This window comes from Buceros rhinoceros, unplaced genomic scaffold (genome assembly GCF_000710305.1).
Source record: "Buceros rhinoceros silvestris isolate BGI_N320 unplaced genomic scaffold, ASM71030v1 scaffold352, whole genome shotgun sequence".
NCBI classification, from domain to species: Eukaryota; Metazoa; Chordata; class Aves; order Bucerotiformes; family Bucerotidae; genus Buceros; species Buceros rhinoceros.
The window spans coordinates 36,979-49,932 of NW_010399290.1; the positions used below are offsets into that span (position 1 = coordinate 36,979).

General features: G+C 39.7%; 1 protein-coding gene across 1 annotated transcript in view; it reads right to left on the reverse strand.

Moving 5' to 3' along the window:
- Window positions 1–2,844: 2,844 nt before the first annotated feature.
- HELZ (helicase with zinc finger) overlaps window positions 2,845–12,954 on the reverse strand; it is a 67,241-nt gene continuing 57,131 nt past the window's right edge. Inside the window, exons 27-31 of the mRNA XM_010131386.1 lie at window positions 12,929–12,954; window positions 12,321–12,561; window positions 10,663–11,176; window positions 7,535–7,787; window positions 2,845–4,477 (exon numbers count right to left, since the gene is read on the reverse strand). Coding sequence (XP_010129688.1) covers window positions 4,146–4,477; window positions 7,535–7,787; window positions 10,663–11,176; window positions 12,321–12,561; window positions 12,929–12,954 — 1,366 coding nt within the window. The 3' untranslated portion in view covers window positions 2,845–4,145. The remainder of the gene's footprint in view (window positions 4,478–7,534; window positions 7,788–10,662; window positions 11,177–12,320; window positions 12,562–12,928) is intronic.

Sequence of the window (12,954 nt, forward strand, 5' to 3'; positions counted from 1 at the left end):
ATTAATCCAAGTGGGGACTGGTACTCACAGGGCTCGTGGAGTCAGTGGCAGCACTCACACCCTGCCGCGGGCAGCCACGCCATCACCCATACGGTTAAGTAAAACAGCACAAATTACACTAAATGACAACGTCCACAGAAATATGGATGCGAGGGCTGTGGTTCTAACTAGGCAGCTTTTATGGGTAACAACTATTTATGAGTCGTACGGTGGAAACACTCGAGGTGGCCAGTTAAGTGTTACAAAGGGTGAGGATTTACGCTGGAGAGAACGGAGAGAGCAATCGTCCCTAGGACATGGGCTGGGTTACGGGGAGCTTGGCGCTGTGGCAAGCGGCTCTGGAACACATTCCCAGGTGGATCCACTGCGCTTCACCGTCCTATAGAGGCGGGAGACCAGCAGGGAACAGGAGGGCCCAGGGCAGCCCCAGGACTACCCAAGCAAGGCAGGGATGTACCAGCAAAGCTCTGCCCAAGACCCTGGCTACGGCGGAGCTCCTTCGGACACAGGCCGATGACTGTGGGCAGGAGGGGCGGGAGCAAACGGGAGAAGCTGTGGAAAGCACATTCACATCCCACCCTGCAACCGAGTTTACCCAGGACACCAAAGGCAGGCACTATACCATCAAGAGGTGTACATGCGATTTCAGAATCCATCTTCGAGTGACCTCTGCACTCACGGGGGAGCGCAGCATCTCCTCTGCTTGCTTTTTCTGACTTTGGAAGGCCAAGTTTAAAGCTCACGGTTTCGTAAGAATTCAGTCTTCAAACACACACAGGGAAACCTCTCAGCTGCGGCCAGTAGGTACCTTGTTAAAGGGCAGAAGTTCTATTTGAAATGCAAAACCAAGTTTAATTTTTTAGAGTTCAAATAATTTTTAAAATATCTTTCTCTCAATTCTTTATTAGTTCTTAACACTGGCACTGACAACCTCCCATGAGACATCCAGATTCTTCTCATGAAAAACCGGAATTAAAGAAAACCAGAACTTATTCTTGGTATTAAATACAAGCTTTCTAAATTTAAATCGGGATGACCTTGTCTCTCAGATTTTCCACAGACAACAATGAGGGTTTATTACTGGACAAGGAGCATGGGATTTGGCACTAATTCTGCTTTTAAGTACAGAAAAGTCAAGGAGCCATACACTCGGTTGCTGCGTCTGCCCAAGCCTCCATTCATTTCCTCCAAGTTGAGACGACTTACACAAACCAAACTCATAATTCTGAATTTTCATGTTAACTGCGACAGCTCCACACTTACGGTGCAGCCTGAGCCAGTGCCCACTGGAGCCATCTATAAGGCTTAATTTGATTTTAATAAGAGTTCAATTAAAGCCATGAAAGAGTTTACAATACAGTTTGGGGTTTTCTAAGCAGCTATGACTTCAATAAACATTGCATAATTTGCTCTAAAAACAAAAGACTCAAAATAAATAATCCTTGGGGAAAAAATTAACTCTAAGAAACGCCACTGATTCATGCTGAACATTTCCAAAGCTGACAGGCAGAAGATCTGTGTCGCACCATTCGCAGACTCCTGGGTGCGAGCACTTATGAAAATTTGTAACTGAAACCAGCAGGGATGTTCATAAAGTTATAGAATTGGAATCGTAAGTCAGAGGGAAAATGCTCCTCTATCAGTAATATTTTCAGTGTAGATGAAATGCCAGTATAAAACAGAATAAGGTGTGGCGAGATGTCACCATCTCCCCCTTAACTAATTGACAGATAGCAGTGAATTAACAAGTGATGTTTATTAGTTTAATATTCAAATATGGTGAACAGAACCAAAAGACTGCTCCATATAAATGAGTGATTTTGAAACCCCTGAAATTACAATGCCGACTCGGCGAAGTGAAGTGCATTTGAACCCTACCTCTGCTCTGTCATAGTCTCGCACATCTCATCAAGAACTCCCAGACTACAGCGTTCAGGCACACAGGTTCTTCTCTCAGAGCGGTGCCAGGCGCTCCGTTGAGGAGAACTGGCACAGTTCCACTGAAATAAAAAGGCTGAGGCTTCCTTACACTGAGCACACGGCCGGCCCTTGCAAATGGACCTATTTCTGCAGCCACCAGCTCAGCAAAAACCCACCGGACAGTAGTTTTGCTTGATTCAAGGTTGCAGAATTCGGCCTCTGTTCGTTGTTGGGTGCTCTTGGTTTGATGCCGTATGCTGAAGGGCTAAGCATAACTTGGCAGGGGCTTTGCCCTCCCCCAGCATCTTTTGTTTGGTATAGACATTAGGAAATAAATTAATGAGTTACACGTGCTTTTCTTTACAGCAAAAAGAAGGAAGAAGTTTTTCACATAACTTTCTGAATCATAAACCAGCAAAGATTTAATAAAAAATTTATATGCAAACCTCTGCAGTGTACTGAGTTTAAATCGAGCCCATTACATAAAGACCCTCGCCTCAAAACAAACGCAAAAAAAGAAAAAGAAAAAAAAAGAAAAAGCAAACCCCTGATTGTAACCAGAGCAAAAATCTGATTGAATACAGCAGCAGCCACTGCTCGCTAGTGAGGTGACCCTCGGACAGCTCTAAAAATCTGACATCACCCCCACGCAGCTCTGAAATTCGCATACTCATACGTAGTTAGTGGAGGAATACTGCAGCTACACCCAGCTCAGTCCCTGCAGAATATTTCCCAGATTTGAAGTTATTTCAAGTGTAAAAGGAGGACTCTGTATCCGGAGAAACTCGACAAACACCCCTCGCTATCTCCCCAGCTGCAAAGTACGAACAGTGCACAAGACCAGAAATCTTTATGGACAAAGTTTATCTTCCAAGTTTTCATTCAGACTCGTTTCTTTAATTTTTAAATTGCCCATCATTTTCGTTTTCTCACTTTGCGTTCCTAAAGGGCCAGGTTTGGGGAGAACTGAGCAGAACTCACAGAGATAACTAACCTGGTAACCATCCTTGTCCCCAAAAGATTTAGATTAATTTGGATACAGCTTTGACAAACATTAAATCTCTTCTTTAATGATGTTCCTCAAACAAAACAGTTAGCAAAATATCTGAATTTCCTTGTATAATGTCACATTTTAATGTAAACATCAAATAATGTACCAAAAGTTTTACCGGAGGGAAAAAAAAAAAATTAAAGCGGCACAATTCTTTATACCACTGGAGAAGGGGGGAGGAAAAAGCCAGATTACAAACATTTACACATGCATAGTGGAAAAAAATTAAACAAACAAACAAAAAAGTATTTTACTAAATTCACGCATTTTTTTTAAAATAGTTATTAAATCTACTAAGCACCAACATACCTAAAAATTTATTTTCAGCTTCATGATTCATTTAAAAAACCTATCAAATTAACTTTTCAAACAAGCTTATATTACCAGCTTGTCCAAAAATAAAATGTAGAGTTTTTTTGTTGGTTTTTTCTGTTTTGTTTTTTTGCTTTTTTATTGTTTTTTTTTAAGTATACCAATACTTTTTATCTGAATGTTTCCAAACAATGGCATAGGTGTCTGCAAAGAATGCCTTTACTTTACCCTACAGTGGATGGAAAATACAATACCACATCATACAGAATCTAAAACTATAAAAGTCTAAGAATGCAGCATCCCTTCACAAAAAAGCTGATAAAACTGAAAGTATTTAGAAGATGCTGCATCTTTATTAAAAAAAAAAAATTAAATGAATTTCAGCAGAAATAACATACATTTTTACATTAACTGGCCATTTCTGGTACAGAAACCCAGCATAGTATGCTAATGTTATTGAATAAATGTAAATGCTACTTACAATCTTCTTAAATACAATTTAGACAAACTTTTTTTTCTTTTTTCTTTTTTCCTTTTTTTTTTTCCTTTTTTAAAGTTGTACAGGTAACCTCGCAGCTGCTAGTTTAATGCAACATATCATTAACATTACACAAATTAAAAAATAACATGTGTGTGTTTTCCTACAGAAAAGCTTCCAAAAAACCGACCCACATCAAAAAATGCAAAATAATGGAATATAATTAAAAAAATTAGTTGCAAGTCTAGCAGCAAAGCAATTAAGTGAGGATATATTTACTAATATAAACAAAGGGAATATTTGCAACTACAGGTGAAAGCCCCAACTATCTTAGATCTACTGACACAAATAAAAATTAAATTCTCTCTAAAAAAAATAATCTGATTATTTAAAATAGGAGTAAAAGCCATTGCTACCTGATGAACTACCTAGGCTAAGTTCCTGAAACAAAGACAAAGGGTCGCTATTCTTTTTTGTCTGCTCAGGAGGAGGTTTGGGCTTTGGCGGAGCCCGCAGAGCACTTGCGTAGGACATGACAGGCTTGCTCCCACCAGCGTTCTGCTGGCTGCTGCTGTTCGACTCGATGATCTGCTTGTTGGGCATGAGAGGTGGGAACTGGCCGAGATGCTGCAGCATGCTGTAGTTGAAGGAATTGGAGAGCTGAATGTTCTCGGCCTTCAGGTGCTCCTCTGGGGGCTTCACTGTCTTCGGTGGAGCTGCGAAAGGAGAAACCAGAGTTTGTCTAAAAAACCGCTCTGACTGTGGAAATCTCTCCAGGGAACCCCAACGCGTGCAGTGAGGGCTACGGAAACTACTCCTCGGGTAACCTCCCCCACCCCTCCAATTTCTGTGTTCAGTCACTCAAGTTATCTAGCTTCATTTCCAGCTCTCGGGTCTGGTGTTATCCTTGCCAGCACTGCCAAGAAGACTGACAACGCTCAACATCTTCTCCATGTGCACGTACCGACAGCGTTCGTGACACAGAATCTGCGACTCTGTGCGGGGCGATTTACCCGAGGCACTGAAGGTAAGCTGCTTCGCAATGGGATACGCTCCAATTTAAACGCTTTATCCACCCAGACAGCACAAAGACTATTTCATTCTTCTTGCTTTATAGCTTAATAGGCTAAAATTAAAATTTACAGCACCATATATAATTCATTCTCAAAAAGCAATTCAGACTCCTGAATGCCAACCAACTAATTATTGAGATTTTAGTCTGAATGCGTTCCTGCTAATTGATATGTTCTTGCTCCACATTTAACAACTCCTGTAACTATCAGAAAAAATGATGTTTTAAACCAAGGTATAAAACTGCTTTCAAGTGAATTTCCTGAATCCTAATGAGGTCTCTTTGGTCTGGAGAATCGTGCTGTCTTACACAGCTAGAGAAACTCTACACTGAAATGCAGGTTTACGTTCTATCTAAAATAGCCTAGGAGTTGGCAATGGATATATTCGGTAATTAATTCGATCTTTAAGTGTATAATATTATTTTTAAAGCGCACATACAAAAAAGCACCATCATATGAGTACAAAGGTAGAAAAACAAAGTATATAGTGAGGTTTCTCACTGGAAGGATCACACACAGGCTTTTGGTTTTGATTAAGGACTTAAAAAATCCAACCAGCAGAAAATGAATATGGAAAGAACACATGAAAAATAGTGTTGCTAGGGTAGCTACAATTCAAAACGGACCCAGAGCACAAGGAAAAAGAAACTCCCCAAAAATAACCACAGCACTCAAAGAGAAGACAAGTGGTGACAAACAGGGCCAGAGGTGAAGGCTCTGTGTGGCAGAGGTGTCTAACAGAAGAAAAAACATGAAATAAACATCTTGAAGGAGAACTTAAATAATTTTCTTTCTATCACCAGAAAAAGCAATGCAAAGCAAGCTCTCAAAGTGCAGTTTTGGAAAGTGCCAGCATGTAACAGCACTGCGCAATTCACGGCAGCTCCATAAACCCACGTTGATAGAATCGAACCCTCGTGCCACAGCATTCCTGATGTACAGGAAACGTGAGCCCTTGAAGGGCCTGGTGTCATGATTGCTCACTCTCAGGTAACGAACGCAGTTCAGGGCATCTCGTTCTCATGGGCTTTTGTTCGGTAGTAAGCAGACACACTGAAGTACAGGTCATTAGCCCTTAGCACTGTAAAACACATCTGGGCTTTAAACACGGTTCTCATCGGCAGTGAGCTGTAAATGTGGAATAGCACAGCAGCCGTAAAAACGGAGATTTGTTTGCATGAACTGTTGGATACAGGGCAATGCTGCACTTACATTTATTTACAAAACAGAAACCATGCTTAACTACAATGAAAACATTTTTGTAGCAAATGTAGATACTAGTCAAAACTCCCTCCTTTTGTTTAGGATTTATTATTTGACAGCAAAGGTATAGGTACAGTACTTTTTACATATACACATATTTCCTCTGAGGATTTTAGTCACAAACGCATTCTCAACCTTTACATTAAAACAAGGAAATGTGATATCAGCAGATCCCATCATGGTCTTGCTGGGGTTCCTGAGCTCCTATCAGATAACCACAGAGTCTAGACAGCAGCTTGAGAGGTGGCTGCCACTCTTGGTGACACATAATACCACGCATTCAGCTACTTGATTTTCAGTAAAAATATAACTAGATTGAAGGAGATGCCCTGTGCTTTGAACTTTGCACAAAAGATGCTGCCATAAACATCGTTTTGTAAAATAACATTTTCACACTTCGGAAATGAAAATGCACGTTAGGGACTTAACTCTGGCGTACTGCCGCTGAGATAAACAGCTTTTTCCCATTCAGTCTACACTGCATGTTTTACTTCACAGTTACCAAGATGTTTTAGATTTATAACACTGGACCAAAAGCAACTAGATCTTTTAAGGGCTTTCACATTAGTAAGTGCTTCTAATGTTTACACTGGAAGATTGTTCATGTTTTTCTTATTTTTTTCTAAATTATTGTTGGAGATCCTTAAAGCAAAATCATAGTGCCAGGATAATTTCTTCTCTGTCCTGATAATTTTGTTTTTCACAAATATTAAAAATGTGGGGAATTGAAGAACAGCTGCACTGCTCCAATTCTACTTGCAGCTTTTTTAATTACTGAAAAGATAATTTAGATTCTCTCTGCTAAATTGGTCAGCACTGCTACTACCACCAGAGAAGCCAGGTTCCAGTGTGAGACTTCCATGGTGAGGGTTAAAAGTTCACCATTACTTTGATGAAATACCAGAATTTACCAGGAAATACAGTAATTTCGTTTATGTTGTTTCTCCCCCAGACTGTAACATCAACAAGAAATATCACTGATTCTGGAAACAATAATCTATCATGCAAATAAATCCCACTAGTTACCTTCGCTCATTTTAGCAAAAACTGGGTTGCACGTGAAACCACTGTAAAAGCATATGTGGGTTTACTAGAACTTCTGAGAGAAGACTAAGCAGCAGTGTTGATTTTGCAGATGAAGAACACTTAGCAATACTCATCTTTAATCATCAGCAATGCACCACAATGTTAACAAGATGGCAAATGAAAACAGGATTACTCTAAGCCAATCTTTAACTATTAAAACAATGAATCCTTCAAAAATCTTCGCTTACATTAGTTTCAGGATTTAAGGAGATGGCAGAAAACTTTGTGAAAAGAAAAGGCAGACAAAAAGACAACGAATGCTTTCATTTAGACTTGCTCACTCCAGCCTAAATAGTCTACTTAAGGGAGCAGAGAGAGAAGCAGAGAAGCAAAGACCAAGTCTGCACCTACCTAACAACTCCCGGGGTGGAACTGCTCTGTTGGCTCCGTTGCATGGAATGTTTGGGTATGGGGCAGATGAGGAGGAGTTTACCCACAACTCAGGTGATGAATAGTTGAAAGATGACTGGTTACTGTGGTCCTGAAGCTCTTTACACTGACCAAGACTGTCTTGAGGAGTGCTTAATTCTTCAGAACAAGCCTGGACTGAACTAGAGGAAATTCTTCTTTGGTACAACGGCCTGCCTGGTCCTCTTGGTTCATACTGTGAACAAAAACCAAAACAAAACAAAAAAAAAAAAGGCCTTTTGCTTCTTTTATTCAACTTCATGTATCAAATATCATTTTTTCCAGCCCATTTTTTTCCCCCGCAATGTCTCACGGAAAAAAAGTCCTTGGCATTTAGAAAAAAAAATCTAAGACATTTCAAGTTACATGTTGTGTATTGCAGTCACTGATAATGTATTTTAATCCCACAAGACAGACACAGAATTTTAAAGGAAGTGCAAAGAGCATCAACTGAGATTCTTTAATTCTTACCAACATTTATCTCTCACACTCCTACGCGGGAGATGTATCACACAGTGAGGAGGAAGATGCCCAGCATTTACAAAGGAAGCACAGAAACGTAGAGGAGCAAGAGAAAATGTTCAGTTACAATGTAGAGAGGAAAAAAACAGATTTTTGTTTCCAATGAACAAATGAATGACTTGTCTACAAGGATTTGGGAAAGTGATACATTTGTATACTGGATTTTGTGCATGTACACACAAAACAAATGCTCTGGAGAAGTGTGTGCCTTTAAGAGAAATAATGTAGAGAATTTTATCTGAAATCACAGAAATTATTTGCTTCCATAAATCCTGTAGATCACGTAGATGAAAATGGCAGGAGCTCTATTAATTAACCTGCTGGCTTCAAGAGTTCAGATTTAAGGACTCTCTAAACTTTCTCCAAATATAAAGCAAGTCTGTTGTACTACACTTTATTTTTAAAAAGAGACACAGTATTTGCTCCCTTCTGCACTGCACTGCCTAACAAGAGCACTTCCAACAGAGAAGTCACAGAAGTAAATCTATACTTGGTAAAGAGTAAACATCCTAGTGAAATGTCACAAAAAATTACCTAAATAAATGTCAAATACCTTGCTTGCAATGGCCCAATGTTGTTATCATATAATCCACAAAAAAATAGACAGGGAAGAAAAGAGTGCATGAGAGAAAACTGTACTATCTCATTACAGCCACCATGCTGCTGTGATGTATCAAGGGAACAACACTCAGATATCCTGTCACTCTCCTGAGGATGTTCTTCAACAACAAAAAAAGCCCTCCAAAATTCAGAAGTTACTGCCTGAATCATACCCAGAAAGTATACTTTTTACTGAGTTTAATGGGAAATTTTGGTGAGAACCAGGAAGCTATTAAAGTTCTGGACACATGCAAGTATGGGACCAGACAGAATAACTCAAGTATTCCCTTTGATATGCAGTTCAAATCTGGTTTGACTAAACACATGCAAAAGCTTTCAAGTATCAAGTCAATGAATAGTTTGATAAATAGTGATTGAGAAAAGAGAGTTTAGTAAAGACACCAAAAGTCGTGACATCTCCCCTGACACCTGCCTTATATGAGGCATCTCTGTTACAAATAAACCTAAACTTGCACTTTGATTTCTTGGTGTATTCCGTCCTGCCTACCAGCTGAACTAGCAGTCTGGGACACTTTACAGGCAAGTCTGTCTTGCGATACTGCTGCTGCATTTGGCATTTCTGTCACATACTTCGAAAGGAAGAAGAAATACAAAGTAAAATCAATTTGCACTAATTACATAAAGGCTCATTCTATTTGTCTTCAGATAGCAGGAGCTGTCAGAAGCTCTGTAGGAATATTTATTAGTTTATTACTGCTGAAGAGCCATTGTTCCCATGTCCCGCTGTACTGATGGCATTAACTGTTGTCACAAAGTATTAGATTTTCCATAAGGTGGTACGGCTTAATGGACCGACACATAGAATTTCTAAATGTCTATAACCCAAACGTTACTACAGCTCTAGCTGGGCCTGAGGACTCCATTAACCTCTCTGGATCTGTGTAAAACAGAAATTTGTAAAATGCACTGGAATTCAATTTCAGTTACTTTGCTCAGGCACATAAACTAAATATTTGTTGTTTTCAGAAGTTGAAAGGCAATTAAATATGTATTATGTGGGATAGCGATGAGCAGGGATACCCCCACAGCTTCTGCAAAAACCTGACAGAAATGCATCACAGAAGCAGCCACTTAACTTGATGTACAAATACTGGATTACATGCAGTCAGTGCAAGTTTATCTGAGAATATTAATTCTGGAATACCACCTGGCTCCAGCATACTGCATGTCTACCTATCACATACTCCACAGCACTCTAGATTCCAACAGGGATTAAAAGCTCTTCAAGACGTGACCTGCCCTGGTTGTACGTGCTTGCATAGTCTGCATGCCATAACACATACCCTTAGAATCCAGAACATAAAAAGATCGAGGTGGGTAGAGGCAGCTCTGGTGTGGCCAGGTCTGTGCAGGACCCAGACTCATGCAGCACAGAGGGGTATCTCTGCACTGATCTCCAACACTCTGAGACCCCAAAAGAGACAGGATGGCTCTACACAGAACGAGCTCAGGCCAGGTGGAATTTATTAAACCAGGTTTTGTACCATCTTGAAACAAGTGTACTGCTCTGGACCCAAGTTCCTACAAAAAGCAACTCAACCATATTCACAGTTAAATATGAGCCAACTGGCTAGCTTATTCAAACTGACTTTCCAGAGAGTCATTTCATGGGTTTTCACCCGGGATGGGGTTAATTTGCACTCCAGATAAATGACATGCAGATACTAAAACAACGATTGCGAGAAAACTCTGAGTAGCATTCAAAATGCAAAACCCTCCTATTTAGTAGAGAAAACGTTATACCTGCAGTGATGAGAACACCACGTATGCACGGGGTGAAGAGAGAAGAGGCAGGGAAAAATTTTACCTCACAACAATTCCCAATGTGAGCTTTCAATACGTGAGGTATTTTGCATCCATGACCCCCTCAAAATATGTTTTGATATTAAAAAGACATGACAACCGGATACACAGACAAAAATGCCTACCTCTTCTAAGCTGTGGAGCGAAGAAGCAGATACTGCTCGAGATGCGAGTGGATGAAATGGATCCTGACCGACTGCATGCTGATGATTCTGTATTTGTATAAAAGGGTTTTGTTGCGACCTATGGGGCAATGGAGGTATACCGTAATGAAAGCCCTGCCCCATGAGGTGATTCTGCTGGAGGTTAGCATAAGTCCACGATCCATCAGGCTGCAGGTATTTCAAGGGAGATGGGGTTATATGTTCAGATGGCATAGAGAAAGGGGGATTGTATATTTGGGGTAAATGCTGCTGAAAGGCTGGGTTACTGGGTATTTCAATGTCTCTGTTGTTTTCAGCGAAGTTAGGGAAGTGACCGCTGTGGTTAGAGTTGCAGGAAGGAGAAGGGAGTGCTGGTGGGCTTCTGGGCTGAACTTGTCTGTATTGCAACAGTCTTGACTGAGGGGGTGGCATTTCAGCTAAGTCCCGACTTTCACTTTGATCACGGTGTGACAGTTCTCTGAGCAAATCCTGGAATCTGTATTGACAGAATAAAAGTATCGAGAAAAAGAAAAAAATGTTTTGCTGAAATCCCACTCTTTTTGAGGCGGAGGACACTCAAAGCACAAACCACTGTATTTAAATATACTCATCTTTGCGCTTACTGACCCTAACTTCAAAGGATATGACTGTGAGCAGTCAGAAATTAGGCACAAGAGGATTAACTGGATTAAATACCTACCTGAATCATCTCAAAGTTTTAATAACTCCTGAGATTTCCTTTTCAGTCAGAAGAATCAATTTTTTGTTATCTCTTAAGAGACAACTAAGGTAAGGATTTCCTGCTTTATTATACAAAGTGAAAAACTTCACATAGTCAAAGAAAACTTTAACCCCTTAAAAGGCAAAACCCAGAACAATTAGGGATTCCTCTCACTTGCACAATACACTTCCAAAAGTTCAAGACTATTCAGTTCAGCACTTCACAGATCAGATAAGAAAGCACTTACATGCTTTACCATGGCTATAACAAACCAGATGGAAAATAAAGCATAGTGGGAGATGACAGTAAACAGAGGCAAGTTAAAAATCCAGCCTGTACAATATACATGATTAAAGCTGATGACCACTGGAACCATTTTTCTGTTTCTGTTCAACAGCTTCCTTTCTTGCCCTCTAATGCTCCATCCCAAATACAAGCATTTTTCTTCAATCTGCTTTTAAAAGCAAAGAATTTTTGAAAAGGAAGAAAAATTTTGGTTTTATGGGGGAGCGGTGTTTGAGGAGGGGTTGGTTTGTTTCTTTTCAAGCACATAAATCTGAGACTGCTAATTCAATGTGAAGAATTTACAACTTAAATAGGTCTTAACTACACTCAGACACCTCTTTTATAAACACAAGGTTGTTACTGTCTATCCATTCCTTATTCCATAAATACAGCACCGAAAAGCTCCATAAAAGTACTTTTTTCACTACAGCTTTACTACCCATTATGCTAACAGAATAAAGCACAACACATAATTAAAAGCATAGTTGCACGTCAGCCTGCCAACTATTTCAACTTTCATAGTCACAGCAGCACAAAGCAATACCTTTATGTGTCTTGCACTTGATCACAGTGTTACAGATAGGTGCCCACTGCTCAATTTTACACAAGCTCTGATGACTCAGTAAACAAATACCTTGAATATGTTGCCTCTGTTTCATCTTCTGTATTACTGGCAAGTTTCCAGTTTGCCCTAACTTGCTGCTGTTGATGTAATCCAATTGGTTGCTGAGGAAGATGTGGTAGATGAGGATGGTGATGGTGTTGATATGGAATAGTGCCTTGACTGAGATAGGCATTATGTTCATTCCATTGCTGTAACCTGGCTTGTTGTTGCTGCCTTATTGTTTCCAAAGCTACATTTCCATGCATACGATCTATAAAAATAGTTTTAAAAAAAAAATTTATCTAATGTCCCTTTTTAAAGATCTTTGTCAGAAAAAAAAATAATACTTTTTATACAGTATATTCCAGGGCCTATTATATACTAACTGCATTGCAGTGTATAACCTGGTTATTTAAATCATATGGAAAATCATATAAACATGAATCTTCTAATAAAGTGCTGAATATTCAAACATGCCTCAAGCAGCAAATTATGCTCAATGACATTACTTATGGAAACTAACCCAACAATGACCCAATTCAGAGCAATATGCCTGAAAAGGTAAATACCTCCTTCATTTTCACTTCAATGTAGTTATAATTGCACACTCTGAATTTCAATAAAGAAAAGTCACCTACCTAAAGTGTCCCCTAAGGGCATTCCT